Source organism: Ursus americanus, chromosome 10, assembly GCF_024610735.1.
Source record: "Ursus americanus isolate L20-20 chromosome 10, mUrsAme1.1.p, whole genome shotgun sequence".
Lineage (NCBI taxonomy): Eukaryota > Metazoa > Chordata > Mammalia > Carnivora > Ursidae > Ursus > Ursus americanus.
This window is the reverse complement of record NC_142136.1, coordinates 11,218,591-11,234,396: the sequence shown is the minus strand read 5'-3', so window position 1 is coordinate 11,234,396 and position 15,806 is coordinate 11,218,591. Positions and strand designations below refer to the sequence as shown.

Below are 15,806 nucleotides of genomic sequence, written 5' to 3'. Positions count from 1 at the left end.
ACCTTACCTATATATCATTTTTTTTCAGCCTCATCCTAAGTAATAATACCTCTGAAATAACAGTTTAGATATGGTAGTTATTTTTTGTAAATCATATCAAAATAAAATTTTTAAATATACAGTATCCTGTAAAATAAATATATATTTAAAAATTTTTTATATTTAAGAGGCGCCTGGGTGGCGCAGTTGTTAAGCATCTGCCTTCGGCTCAGGGCGTGATCCCGGCATTATGGGATCTAGCCCCACATCAGGCTCCTCCGCTATGAGCCTGCTTCTTCCTCTCCCACTCCCCCTGCTTGCGTTCCTCTCTCGCTGGCTCTCTCTCTCTCTCTGTCAAATAAATAAATAAATCTTTAACAAAAATTTATATTTAAATATTTTTCTCTAATGATCTCACATAGCGCTGTTACCCGTCATACCTTGGAGTACACCAAATAGGGGGAAGAGTTTGGGATTTGGGGTGGTAAACCTTAGATTCTAGTCCTATCCTTCCCATAAGTTCCTTTAAAATGTTAACTAAATCTGAACTGCAGTATTTGCGTTTGTAAAACAGAAATTACCATGCCCTACCTCCTGTAAGTGAGAAGATGTCTTTGAAATATTTTGTAAAATCATAAAGTTCTATTAGATGAATCTCTTTTTCTGGCAATGGGTCTTCCTAATAAGATTGCACCTCTCCAATTTTCAGTTTGGATATAAATATTCCAGGCATTACTAAGGTCTGTTGCTGACTAGAGCCTAAGCTGTAGTTGCTGAGGGAATCCATATTTCCTCCTCAGGTGAGAATGAACATTCTTCCCCTACCTTCAGCCTCCTCCCCCTGGTGCCCAGGTCAACCCATCTATGACGGTCCCACTCAGAAGCAAAGCTGGACCAGGCCAAGTCTTAGCCTTCCCATTGTTGGATCCCCAGACCACCCTTAGACAGAGGGAGAATGCCCAGAATAAAGGAAAGGAAACAAGTTGTTCAACCTCTTCCCCTCAGGGTCCTGGAAGGAGCAAGTATTGGGTCCACCAGGGCATGTAACAAGAACAGAGGGATTTCAGTGGATTCCTGTCCAACTTCGTCAAGCAAAAGCTAAGTCTTTCCTGCTTAAGGAAAGTTAAGCAGCTAATGAGTAACAGAACCAGCAATCATCCATATTAATATAGGCTGGATCAGGCTCCCTTTCCTTAGATCCTAGAGAATCCCATTCAGCCATAGAAAGATGCAGTATCTCATACTGTGTTCCTTCATTTTGCTTGATCTATTGAATCACTGGTGACCAGAGGCATGGAGGGCTCCTGCAGAACAGAGAAAACCAACCCCACTGGTGTGTCTCTACGTGCCGTTCCCAGTATCCCCCGCCCCTCTCTTGTTCCTTTGGCATCCCTGACCTTCTAAACCTGACTTGAAATGTATCTGTTCCTCAGAGCCCTTCTCTGGCCAAACTACCTCCATTTTCATGGCCCTGTTTCTCTGTAGCTCCTCAGTCCTTATGTACCACAAATGCGACAGACTTGCTTGCACTTAATAACTGTTAAGTCACTTGCATGAGTTAACCTGACCCCAACCCAGCATCACATTTGTTAGGGAAAGTCACTGTGTCCTACTGGAGGTTCAGTGAGTGTTAGCCAACTGATCAGTATTACCAGACCAGGGAAAGATCAAGTGGCACAGAAAGATGCTTGCAGAGGAAGGAGAGGAGATAGGTAAGATAGATAGCATCTTCCCATATCACTCTCTCCTCAGCCAACCAACTCGAGCCCCACAAAAGAGCCAAACTCCACTCCAAACCATGTGAGTACTGGGTTCTGGGGATTCAAAGATACATGAGACATGGCCCCTTCCTCAAGGGTCTCACAGCTTAGTGAGAAAGACAGCACTGTAAACAAATCATTACAGTGGAGTGTGACAAGGGCTGTAATGGGAGGCTATACAGAGAAAGGAAGAAGAGGGGCACCTGGCTGGCTCAGGCAGTAGAGCACGTGACTTTTTTTTTTAAGTAAGCTCTATGCCCAATGTAGAGCTTGAGCTCACGACCCCAAAATTAAGAGTCGCATGCTCTACCGCCTTTTTCAAGTTTACTTTAAAAAAAAGAAAAGAAAAAAAAGGAAGGAGAAATTAGCCCTACCAGGGAATTCTAGAAACACTTCATAGACCTGACATCTTCTGACATTTTGAAGGATGAGGAGTTTACAGGACAGACAGGGAAAGGTCCTTGAGAGCAAAGAACAGAGCATACGGGAGAGGTACAGAAGAGTGTGAGTGGGTGTGGGTGTGGGTGGACTGGCAGGAGACAAGGTTGAGAGCAGACGCAGGGTCTCATTTCCTCGTGGGGAGTCCTGGGATCTCTGCTAAGGAGATTGCATTTGATTTTGTAAGTCCAAAGGGAGCCAAAGCCAGGTTTAAGCAAATGGATGATCCTATCCAGTGTTTTAGAAAGATCACAACATGATCCCAGTTAGGAAGGTGCAACTCCGCAGTCAGCATCCCAGCAGTCTCTCAGTGAGACCTCCCACTGAGCTGTGGGTGCCTGGCACCCAAACTAACATCCTTAAAAAGAATGTTATAACCAAATCATGGGGTGACCAAGGGCTATCCTAGGGCCTGTCCAAGGACTCTCCAGGGTGATGGGGTGAAAAATGGGAAAGAAAGAAGAATGAAAGTGTCCATCAGAATACCTCAGTGGAGTATCATCCTCCCCCTTTTTTGAGGAGTAGGGAGGAACAGCTGATTTTGTGAGTAAGGCCCACGCTGGGCCTGCAAGATTTGAGCAAATAGAGGGCACAACAAAGATCCAGAAGAGAAATTTCCTAATGGTCAATGCTGACAAAAGTTTAGGAATTCACTGAGAACTGCTGTGAGGTAAATATTTCACCGAGCATTAGGCTTAGAGTCGTACGAGAGGAATGTCACCCTACAAAAGAAGGACTATGACAGCTCTACTCAAACGTTATCGTTTGTGCCAACAGAGCACCACCATCACTGGAATGCCAGAGAGAACTCCCTGAGCGCTCGGAGACGTTATTTGAAAACTAAAGAGTAGGGAAAGAATTAGATCAATTTGTGTTTCTAGTAAATTATCCTTTTAGTACTCTAGAGAAAAAATTCTCAAGTATTAAGTGCCAGAAATGTAAAATATATGAATATTTCCTCTAAATGTTTCCTGTGGATGATTACTATTGTCATCACCACCACCACCATCATCATGACTTCTGCTATTAAACTGTAAGTCACATTCATTTCTGTGAAGAGCTTCCAGGTCTGGCAGAATTCATGTTATCTCAATGCTTGTCTTACCAACGGGCAATAACTGAGTTGTTAGAAAAACTATAGCCTAAGAGTAATTGTTTTCTTTGCTATACGGATAACACGTATGCTAAGATGGTGTTGCCCTTCACTTCCAGGAGTCTGAAACCCTAAATATGTGTACAGTAAAATATGCCAAAGTGATTGACCAGTGATTTACTACAACAAATAACTCAATAGGTAACAGTTGAATAAGAGCCCACTGCGTACAGAGCTCCATGGCAACTCTAGCCAGGAATGCATGATATGCGCTAGGAACACAGTATCATATCCACGTAAACAGTACGAACTGGCAAAAGTGACCCTGAGTGCACAAGAAGGGCACTCATTTCAGACCATCAGATCTCTCTGTGCTCATCACACTGGCCTTTTTTCTAATTCTTGTTGCATTTTATGGCACCTGCTTTTCTTCCCTGTCTCCTCCAGCACACTGCTCCTAGAGGGCAAGGATCAGGTCGGATCCATATCAAACTCAGCCTAATTATTTCTAAGCAGGGGAGCTAAAACACAGAACAGCTCCAACTCGAATGTGCTTTAGAATCCTGAGATGATTCCTGGCCAACCCTCCACCCCCAGCCTTCTGTATCAAACCGTATAAGATGGGGCCCTATATGCATTTTAACAAGCCACGTCCCCTAGTGTCCCCCTCAGATGATTCTGATCCAGTTGGTCAGGAAACCCACTCAGAAAACACTTTTCAATCTAGGGGTGCCTGGGTGGCTCAGTCGGTTAAGTATCCACCTTTGGCTCAGGTCACGATCCCAGGGTCCTGGGATGGAGCCCGGCATCGGGCTCCCTGCTCAGCAGGGATTCTGCTTCTCCCTCTTCCCCTGCCTCTCCCCCAGCTCATGCTCTTTCTCTCTCTCTTTCAAATAAATAAATAAAATCTTTAAAAAGAAAAGAAAAGAAAAAACACTTTTCAATCTATAAGCCTAGTGTATAAGCCTGGAGCACACCCTTTGGATCAGCTAGAGCTGGCTTTTATCCCAGTTCCATACTCAGTAGCTACAGGGCAGGCATGTGTAAGTTTAAGTCCTTTGTGCCCCAGTTCCCTCAGTTATAAAATGAGGATAGGTACAAAACGTTCAACAGAAACAAAATAGAATGGTGGCTGCCAGGGGCTTCCAGAGAGGGGACGGGGAGTAAATTGTTTAATGGGTACAGAGTTTCAGTTCTGGAGGATGAAACATTTCTGGAGATCTGTTGCACAGCAATGCAAATATACTTAACATTACTAAGTGTACATGTCAGAATGGTTAAGGTGATTAATTTTAAGCTATGTGTTTTTGCCACAATTAAAAAGAATTTTTTAAAAGAAATTTTTAGGGTTGCATAATAGTATCTACCTAATAGTGTTGTTACAAGCATTACATGAAATAAAGCATGTCAAGTCTCTGGCGCAGTCCCTGATCTAGCAACTGCTCAAAAAATTATAGCTATTATTGTTGTTGTAGTCCTGGTTGTTAAGGTAGTTAACTGTGAATAAGTTACTATTTAAAGGCATTTTAAACCAAATTATAGTCTGAATCTTCCAGCTGATGGAGGTTCTCTATACTTTTTGAAATGGTATGCCAATTTCTCAGGAAAGCACTGGGCTGTAAAATGGAAACTTATCTCTAATCATTCATTAAGGACTGTTTCAAACCCTCCCCACAAATCCAAGTAACATTTGACAAACTGCATTTTTCTAAATCCTAACCGACAGACCCATTCACATTTCACATGTAGAGCCTTATGTTAAAAACCCCAACCATATTATAGATGTTGAGCTTTGTTTTTCAGCTTAGGCTTAATGAAGGAAGCCAAGCAAACTCTGCCACTGTAAAAGAAAGAAATGATCTCCATGAAATATTTTGCATCTTTGATGTGCATGTGGAACCCAAAGCAGATTTGGGAAACATGGCATAAACCCAAGGCCATCATTTTGATTCTCTGTGCATCGTTTTGATTTCATGTGCATCTATTCTAATTTCATCTCTCCAGCCTATTATTTAAACCTTAGCAGGACAGATGTGCTGTTTTACAGGGCCATAATCCACTTGGTGGGCAGATAACCAGGAGGCCTTTGGTCTTCATCATTTACTCCAATAAGAAAACTAGACTATTGCCTTGTAAAACAGCATGAGTCCCCCACCCTGATTTCACATGCTATGCTAACCCACAGAACATCCTTGGAACTTCTAACTGAATTCATAAAATTCATCATGGTCACAGGGATGACCAAAATTCACTCTAGGCCGAGTGAAATTAGGCAAAAGTCCATCTAGAAATATAAATAGTAAAATGAGAGGGTTGGAAAATGACTTAAGGTATAGGATTTTAGGCCAGCACAGGTGCTCATGTGAATCAGATTTACCATTCTAAGGCCGAGAAGGTTAGGTACCCACTGGAGAAAACTCTAATCCCCAGTGCCTTTTAAATCTCTCTTGATTGAAAAATAAATTCCAAAGTCATTGCTAAGGATCCCCTGCCACTTTTTAAAATCTCCATTCTATGTGTAACTCTTGTAATTGTGGGAGATAAGGGTTTTCAGAGAAACCAGGAGACCCATCCAAGAACTTTTGAGTAATGACAACATTGTCTGTCAAGAGATGGTATTTTTGAGATTAGAAATGGGCAGCAGTATATACAGATGGACCATCAGCAAGGATTATGATTGCTCCCATCCACCAGCATCCTTGCCAACGGGTGGAAGGAAAGAGAAGAAGAGCTGTGATTGTAAACAGCAAGAAGAAGTGATTAAAAGAATGTAAATAACCAGACATTAGCTTCAGATTCTACGCATACTGCATTCTGTCCAGTTAATTTTTCTTTTTCTGATGCAGTGAAGACACTACCTTGTTACCTTAATATGGGGGTTTCTGATAAAGGCTTGAGGTTCCGATACCCAAGAATTAACTCCAGCTCTAACTTCTCCTAGTCACGCAACCTTAGAAAATCACCTAACTACACTGAGCCTCAGTTTCCTCATCTAGAACAGGACCTAGATCACATGACACATTCAATAGGTATTTGAAAAAGTTTATCCATAAAATGGGGATAAACCAGGAGATCTCAGATTCTTTCCAGACTCACCATTCAACAGACCTGTGACTTCTTTGTTACAGGCTCATGTCCCTTGTCACTCTAGTCCTCTTCTGCACATCTGTGCCAACAGAGGAATCTCTTTTTATTGCGTACAATCCTACCTTCATTTTCTCATCACATGATAGTGTTACCCCTCAATTATATTACAAGAAGGAAGCATTTTGCCATTAACCTGATCATACAGTTATTTTTTCAAACAACAATCAGTTACCAGAGCATATTACTATTTCTAAAGTTCTATGCAATATTTTAAAAACTATGTAAGGAAGTATTTGCATTTTCCTTCCATAGTTGTTTTCTGCTTGATTTCAAGAGTTAAATGAACAGTTTCAAATACCTTCTGTGTGATGCTTTTCCCCTCCATTAAAAAGCTGAAGGGTTTTTTTCTCCCCTCTTTAGGAGGAAAAAAATAAATCTTTCCCCTGTAATTTACTTTGGCTTTCTCAAAAGTTGGGTAGGAAAGCCAATGTAATTCAGGTAGACTCTAAAATGTTCTTGTTGTACAAGTATGCACAGAAAGGAAGCCTATAATTTCTGAACATTCTTTCAGGAAGTTTGTATTCTCTGTTTTCCAGGGAGCCTTTACTTTCCAAGGGAGTATGATCGACATGCCATTACTGAAGCAAGCCCAGAACATTGTTACGCTTGCCACATCCGTCAAGGAAAAATGATCTGTTAAATGAAGCTCTCATCAGGTGGGCTGAACATATACAGTGGGTTTCTTAAAGACAAACCATAATACTCAAGGCAACTTGTTAGTATGCCAGATTGGAACCTTTCTCCCATTTACAGTTCATGTTAATCACAATTTGTGTGTGTGTGTTATCTCACTGGCCAGTTATTCCTCTAAAAATGAACTTCTTCCTTTTTGGTTCCAAGCTTATGACTTTATTGCTCATTAATGTCTTACAGATACGCACTTATGATTTCACGGGGAGGTAAAATAGTGGAGAGAGATGGGCTGGGGGGATGTTAGGTTTTTAATGAAACAGATCTTTCTCGAATATGTATGCTCCCTTCACATTTCTCACGTTAGATGTTTCCCACATTGTTCATTACTCGATGCTGTAAATAATTTAAGGCCAGTCTTAAAAAATAGTCATTAAATGAAGGGGTTATGTTTATTTCACTAGAAATCTGATAAAATGAGAGATGGCATAGAAAAGTTAAGTATCGGATAGCTTCTAAAAATAAATCTTCAAAACTGATTTCTCTTAACCTCCACCTCCCAAAATGAAACATCCATACATTTGAATGGGTAGGTGAGAACTATGAAAGCCCTCATCCTGGGTGAATGCTTTGGGTCAACAGTTAACAGCAATTAAAAAAAAATGTGCAGAAACACAAGACCATCCATTCTCTCCCTTAATTTCCCCATTTAACTGTTTGCCATTGAGGCCACTTCCCCCTGTAAATGTATGGCCGGGACAGGGCCCCCTCAGCAATAAACTTGTAGCCTCTAAGAAGACACAATGCGGCAGAGCTGGTGCATATGGTCCCCTGCGAGATTTGCATCACATTAGAGATGCTGCTGCAGGTCATATGGGCGGTGTGGTTAACGGGCTTAGTAAAGCTGTTTTGAAGAGGTTAACCCAGCTTGTAGGAAGGGTAAATAAACATAACAACCAGCCATTCTTCCCTATTCAGCGTGTGCTCTTATACTGAAGGCTAAAGGGTATTGAAGCTGGGAAGGATCAACTTGTGTTTGCCAGAGGACGCCAATGAAATTTGAAACACCAACAATCAGAGATTTTGTTTCTGCTCCTCATTAAATCATGAGCTTTTGTGTTGAGACTCTGGACGACTGTTCTTTAAGAAATTAACAGAATGGGAAGTTTTAAACTCTACACCAACCTTTTCATGACCTACACAGCAGCAAAGCTGCTACTCTTAGACAAACACCGCGGGGAAGGCTGTTCTGTTTATTTAAATTTGTAAATAGAAAACAGTTGTTTTTTTATTTTCATTTTTCACCCCTCCTACGCCCTTGTTGTTTATTTCCTCCATGGCCCCTACTGTATGGCCCAGCCAGGGGTCTACTCTGCCCCTGCCTCTTCCAGTTCCTACAGGAAGTTGAGAGGGAAGTAGAGTTGAAGGTTATACAAGGAAGGGTGCCATGGAACTCAAGCCGAGTGGGAGAGGCCCACACACCGTCCTGCAACACCCGCCCACCCAGTGCACTGAAGGAAGGGGATGATTCAGTTCTGACAGGCAGGCAGGGAAGGAACTGGATCCAGGCAGGATGGTTCTGAGGAAACACATTCTTGAAACACCAACTAATAATCCCAGACCTGGGATCTGAGTAGACAGCTCTTAAGCAGGGATGGGATGTGCTAAGCTGGGGTCCTGGACTGCGTTGGCTGTGGGTCTCCTCTCCTCTGTGCACCCCTCTCTCTAGCCCCTCATGAGAGCATTGTCACTCTTCACCTTGGTCGTCCTGTGCTGCCCCCAAGTTAGCTGGAAAGGAAGGTAGGAGCTAGCCCCATCCTCACATGGGGCGGCTGGAAGGAGGAGGATGGCATCTCAGCCAATGTGGGAAGACCGGCCTCCCGTCAGACTGGGCTTCAGGCCTGCAGACAGGGGCAGCGGGCAACAGTCACAGGAGAGGCAGCACCCACCACCACCACTGTTGTCGCAGCTGTGTGTCGTAGGCTGGCAGCCAGGTGTGCACTGGGGTGATCCAGGACGGTAGACCTGGTTCAGACCCCTCTGCTCAGAACACACAGACACAGGGGGACTGCTCAGAAGGCAGAAAGCAAAGGGAGGCCTCATCTCATCCTGACCTGTCCCTTACACACACCTCCTCCTCAGGGTGTTAGAACTAGCCTACACAGCGCCTGTCTTACAAGAAAATAAAAGCCTTCCTTCTTTCTTCCCTACAGGCAGCCCCCACTTCAACCCAACTGCCCTTTCCCATTCTTGTGTGTTGGTGCAGTTAACCGGTGGAGGCTTTGACAGGATGAAAGGGCAGGCATCTCTCCACCCCAGTTACACAGGCAGCCCCCAAACCCTAAGGTAGACCTCCTCAGGCCAGGGGCTCACTGAGAGCCAAGCCCTCCCTCTGAGGGAACCTCAGATGCCGGGGTGAAAGCATTGGGACCTCGGGAAAAGCAGTCCACTTAGTAAGGTCTCTGGGTGGTGCTGAGAGCCTGGACTTGGCTAGGACTCCCCACCCCCATGACCAACAGACCCGTGGATTCCTAGATCCCCTACAATGTGGGACTGACTGGTCACCACATCTTTACCTGACACCCAGATGTCGCATTTATGATCTTCCTCGTAACCCTGTGTTCCCAATTATGGTAAAATCATGAGACTAGGACCCACTAGAGCCAAAAATCTGGACCAGTCTGCTCTGGTCCACTCTGAGCAGAAACCCTAAACGAGGGCCCCAGAAGAGGGTTTAGTTAGGGTCAGAGATCCTGGGCTCCAGGATCCAGAATTCCTCCAGCTAGCAATGGACTACAAGAAGAGGAGATCGCAGCCATTTGATTAATTAAAAACCATACCTGTTTATATTTTGTGTAGCTCATCACAAGCTGCTTCGCCATATCACCCCCTTGTTATTAATTCTTGGGGGCTAAATTATGGGTAACACTATTAAAACATTATCAGAACTAATGAGAAACAATTACTTAGAAAATGAGCCAGGACAAGATTGAGTTGAGAACATCAGTGGTGATCACTGTAGATTAGTTTAATAAATCATCAGGTGCAGGGCAGGACTGACTGTATGTATGCAAAGCCCTGTCACGGGAAAATGAAATTGAGATTTTTTTTTGCATAATTTTTTCATTAATCTCAATAGGACCCGTGTGGTGTAGATTGTTTTATTCCCCTAATACCTTGCCTGAGGGGGGGTGCCCAATAATGTCTTCATTGTTTTACTGAGGTCTTAATGACAATCTGTGACAACCTCATTTTAATGTATAGAGGATTATATCAGTACAATCATGTTTTATTGAAATGGTGAGGGGAAACTCCAGTGGAGTCAGGCACTGTCTGTGAGCACAAGTTGGGAATTTCCCAGGCATCTGGGTGCAGTTCCCTTCAGATTTCCAAGTATTGAACCGCTGGCTGCCCTTAGGTCTGCTTCTCCAGGGACAGGCTGGGAAAAGCTGCCTCAAGAAGACTTCACCGTCACCGCCTCCTATTTGAATTTGAAAGTAGCTCGTTGCTTGCCATATTTTGCTGGGCAAATGGAACAGACCATGTAGGTTTGTGTTTTTTGTTTTGTTGGTTTTTTTTTTTTTTTTCCTTTTCTAAAATATACCTGTTATCATCTTTAACACATCAACCCCTGAATAGTTCTGCCCCTGTTGGGAAAACTGACCTTCACTGGAGACGTTATATTTTCTAACGATGTCTTAAGAGGATAAAAAAAGAATACATGCTTTTTAATTTGAAGGACGTTCTGGTTTTATGGTTTCCGTTCACCTTGGAAAGCTAACTGTCGTCCGTTTTTGTTTTTATTTTTATCTCTAGTACTTGGAAGGCAATTGATCCTACAAAACAGGTTATAAGATTACCAGCAGGATCTTGTGCATATTAATGCCGGGGAGGGGCACCGAACCGGTCTGTCACCGCGGAGTTTATGCCCCAGGCTCCGGGACACAGTCCTCCCAGCCCAGAGACCCTCCCCCGCGAAGTTTTCACATTGCAATTTCGGGGGAAAGTGGAGGAAAGTAATTAGAACAGCTCAACACTTAAATGTTAAAACTTTAATCTTCCTTTCGCGCTTTATTTTAAATCAGGGCGGGGGTGGAGGGCGAAGAGAGCGAACAAAATGGCAAAGAAATTAACTTTAAAATACCTAACTTAGTACCTGAAGGCTTGCGCCGTGGTACCGGGCAGCTTTTTGCTGTACTGTGATGGGTGATTGTGGATGTTGGTAGTGGTAGTTTGTTTACATTCCAGCAATTATATGGCAGCATATTTCCTTCCGAATCGGTTAAGAATTGCCAACGACATAAAGTGATGTGTTTGGAAAGGAACTGAAATCGTCGTTAGCGCCTTTTGTGGTCCTTTGCTGTCGATCCGACCCCGTTCCAGCTAAGCGGACTGAAGCCTGCAGATTTTTTTATTTAAAAAAACAAAAAACAAAAACTGTTTACAAGTCTTGTAAAAGACAAGGGATTTGTCGCTCGCGCCCTTTCTTTTTAAATTTTTAAGTGAACGGCTCGGTGTTTGCTTCTTCCGACGGGAAGGGCTCGGCGAGCCCGGGCAGCGCGCCCCGTCGCAAGGACGTGCGCCTGCGGGGCCGGGACACGCGGAGCCGGCGTCCCCAGCCACCCTCGCTTCCCGAAGACCGAGAGCTGCCGGCGGCGCGCGAGGACACCTGAACGCGGATACTGGCGGCCCCGGAGGCACCGCGCGCGCCCTCCCGAGGCGCGCCGTCCCTTCCCGGCGGGGCGCGGCCTGGATCGGAGGAGCCCAGTGGGCCGGGACTGCGGGCCTCGCCCGCCCGCCCGCCGCGGGCCGCCCGGAGCCCGCGAGCCTGTCGCGCAGCTCCGCTGTAATGGTGGCAGATCAAAGGCTGCCCCGTGTCCCCGCGGAGCCCGGGACAATCCCGCGCCTTTGTGAGCTGTTGCTAGGAGCCGGAGAAACTAAGGGAAAGTGTCAGGAGCATGTTAATCAGACTCGTTACAGTGTAACAATAACGTCTCTCTCGGGTCTCCCAGGCCCCCAGCACCCCTGGCGCACCCCGCGCACAGGCCCGACACCTGCGCGGGGTCCTCGCGCCTACCCTGGGGACCGGCCGACCCTATGTCCCTCCAGCCCCGAAGTCAGCGCCTGGGCCGGGCGCAAGGACGAGCCCTAGGGACCCTGCAAGCGACTGGCCCATCTCCTGGGCCCAGATCTCCTTGACCAGACCCCCGCGCGCCCTTAGTCTGTCAGGCTCGAATCCGGATTCGTGGCCAGAGGGACCTGCGGAGGATTCGGGTCCCGCTGCTTTTAGTCATTGAGTTGAATTTCCCACGATATTCTAACACGGTATTAGAATCAAGAGAAAAATGAGCATTCCATTTTAGATTGCTTTTTGCTTGAGTTTCTTCAAAAGATTCAAAAACCAACTTTGCCAATTTCCCTCTCAAATCCATAGAGGATACTATAAGTGATAATAACGAGTTTAAAAACAAAACAAACAAGAAAACTTTCCCGAAAGTAAAGATTTCTCTGAACTTTTTTGAGAGGATCCATTCATTCGTTTATTCATTCAACAAACATCTGTTGAGCCTGACCCAGTGCCAAACAGCTAGCTAGTATGGAAGTCGTAGGACTGGTTCCGGATGCACTTTTCTTTCAAAATTAAAACGCACTTGTGTGAAGTCAAAGGAAGAGCAAAGGCGTAAAATAATGTCAAATGCGGCAACCAAAAGTGCCATTGACTATAGCAGTGATAGTAACAAGAGAGGTGCGGATTAAGAATTTAAAACGTTTGAAAAACTACACACCATATGCTTGGAAAACCAGCCACTTTTTTCACCTATTTTATCTCCTTCTCCCCTCCTCTTTTGGTCTCTGGGAGCTCGGCCAGGCTGCAGTTCTGAAGCCGGAAGTCCTGCCTGAAGTCTGAAGAGTAAAGTCAGTTTGTAGACAGCCTGTCAGACTTATTAAGGGAACAAACACTCATTCTTGTCCCATTCTCCCCTTGGCCATACACAGGGAATTGGAAAGCTGTGCTTCGGCTTAGGACAGAATTTGGCCAACCGGAGGCGCCTTTCTCCAGTATGAGCTCTTGTTCAGGAACCAAGGAAGTTCCCTTGGTTTAAATGCTGAACCTTAAGTCAAAGACAAAGTTTTCTATTTATCAGAAAGGATAGAAAACTCACCCTCGATCACCTGTGCCTATTGACCCAGAGGGAGCCCTGTAACTATGTTAGACTTCTCCATTGGTCAAAATCAATTTCTCACACTGTGTGTGCAACATGTAAACATATAGAAAACTGGTCCCAGAGGTTACTCTAAGCCCTGGAAAGAATTTTCAAGATTCCCTTCATTACATGTTGTGAGAGAGCTGATAGGGGAGAAATTCAGTGACAAGAAACTGGATTTGTTTTTTGTTTTTTTTTGTTTTTTGTTTTTTTTTTTTTTTTTTTGGTCTACCTAATGCCTCGTAGCTGGTTTGGCTGCGTTCTGTTTTGTTTTGAAACAATGAATAAATTGCCTTAGTTATTCAGACACAGTAAAAGAATCAAGAGAAAAATGAACATTCCATTTCAGATAGCCTTGTGGTGGAGAGTTTCTTCAGAAGACTACACACTCTAGGCATGTGGCTTAATTTTTTTTTAATGGGCTCTTTTGAGTTCCATGGAAGGAAGAACGTAAAAACTAACATGAATTTCTGGCTTAGATTCTCCAGGAAAGCTGTGTTAATAATCCGAACTCCCAAATGAGGAAAGGAGCACCCCCGTTTCCTCCAGTGGATCTCCAGGGACTGGAATTCATGCAGTGACTTCTGGGGGGCCGGGGTGGGGGGGAACTCTGAGATGCATCTCCCAGTCTGGCTTGAGGGAGCTCCCACAGCCAGCAGCCCCACTGGCATTTCCACACCAGTGCCACATCACCTCTGCCAAAGGACTCTGGCCACTTGCAGCCAGACTAGGACTGGCTGCATCTCCTGACCCTCTTCTGCAAAGCCTATGCATAAGCTGCAACCCCTTCCTCTTGGTCACACCCAACAAATTCCTAGCCATTCTTCAAGACATACCGTGGAGGTCACATCTGTGAGGTCTCCCCAACTCCCCACAGATGATTTGCTGACCCTCCCCAGTCCTTCCATTGCACTGGATCAGATGGCTGCTGTTCTGTGTGTGTGTCCCCCAAAGAGTGTGGATGCCCTGAATACTGGACATTGCCATGCATCTCCACATCCCTCTCCTGCTCATCTCTCACCCCCAAAAAGAGTTCGCTGCAAGCGTGTTCATTCGAATTAGGAACAGAGTCTTTCCTCCATCAGACACTTAGGTTCTAATCCTGGCTTTCCGATGACCAGGTTGTGTTACATTCAGACAAGTCATTTATTCCCTCGGAGTATCAGTTTTTTCAACTAGAATAATAAGACCTAACTCTAAGCATTGCTGTGAGGAGACAGTGGCATGGAAATGTACCACCCGGGTGCCCCTTCCACCGTCCCCACTCGCTCGCTCAGCCGGCCGGGACAGGGAGGTCAGCAGACAGCCTCCAGCTGTCAGCTCCTCCTTCAGCATCTGCCTCAGCTGCAGACAGCTGCCCAGGGTCTCAGCCTTTTCAAGGCAGCCTGCATCCAGTGATGTGTAGGTTTTACCACGATTTAAAAAAATAACCTTTAAAGAAGAATGAATGCCAAATAAATATAAATAAATAAATAAATAAATAAATAAATAAATAAGGTACTTTTTAGAAAATACTAGCATCATGCTTGGTTTGGTGCACAGCAGGCATTCAGGAAAGGTTAAATAATTTCCATCCCGGTGCTGAACCTGGGCTGCAGTCCAGGACAGGAACCCACCCCCACCACCCCCTCCCCTGCAGCAAAGCTGGCTGGAAAATGAATTTCTATCAGGTGAACCCCATTTTCTCATTCGCTTTTATTGGCCGGTGAAGGGTATGTCCTCTCAGGAGAACATATTGGTGGGACCGATCCCTGGACATGCTGGGCGTGGTGGCACACTCCCAACAGCCATGCCCATTCCAGGGGAGCTTTGTGGCTCTCTTGTTGTTGTTCAGAACCTCCTAGTCCCATTCCTGGACCATGGAAATTGTTCTCACTATAGAGCTGTTCTGACTACAAATTCATGTTATCATTCTTTCCAACCACCCTGATTTTGTAGAGGACACCGGAGCTCCAGAAGATTATGCAGTACCGATTCCTGGCTGAAGGGGGCTCCATTCCCATAGAAAAAATGCAATGTGAGTATGCCTCCTGGAGTTGTGCAAATATTGGCCCTTTCAGTGGACTTGCTCAAGGTCACACAGCTGGCAAAACCAAGCCTACAACAAATGTCTCAAACTTAAACCACTAAACCACACAGCTCCACACACAAGAACTCCTCAGATTTCTGGTTTTACATTAAGTTCCCCACTAAGGAAGTTCCAAATAAATTTTTTGAAACAATGAGAAAATAGCTGAAACCTCTTTTTCATTTTTTTAAGTAGGCTCCATGCCCAACATGGGGCTTGAATTCAGAACCGCGAGATCAAGAATCACACACACCACCGACAGAGCCAGCCAGGGGCCCCTGCAACCTCGTTTTCAATGACTGCCTCCCTCAGACACAATGCCTGACCTAGCAAAGATACTTGAGCCCATCGCAACTGAAACAGCTGCGCATCAGACGCAGTCAGGAAGCTCCACCACCAGGCAAATGCCACCTTGAAGTGGGCCTCCATGGCCCCCTGGCTCCTGTAGGCCCTGGATCACTCCCTAGACCAAACTTTTGCGTGAC

The 15,806-nt window shown here is 45.0% G+C and overlaps 1 protein-coding gene across 5 annotated transcripts in view; it reads left to right on the top strand.

Annotated features, from left to right (window-relative positions):
- The window catches only part of CLYBL (citramalyl-CoA lyase), a 249,291-nt gene extending 233,789 nt beyond the window's left edge, over nt 1-15,502 (top strand). For 3 of the 5 annotated variants that reach the window (XM_045810997.2, XM_087865019.1, XM_045811000.2), the window contains exon 8: nt 6,954-8,170. In XM_045810997.2, the coding sequence (XP_045666953.1) occupies nt 6,954-7,049 (96 nt within the window). In that variant the 3' untranslated portion in view covers nt 7,050-8,170. Of the gene's footprint in view, nt 1-6,953; nt 8,171-15,191 lie in introns of those variants that run through there. The other 2 variants (XM_045810999.2, XM_045810998.2) reach the window with 2 other exon arrangements.
- The last annotated feature ends 304 nt before the right edge of the window (nt 15,503-15,806 follow it).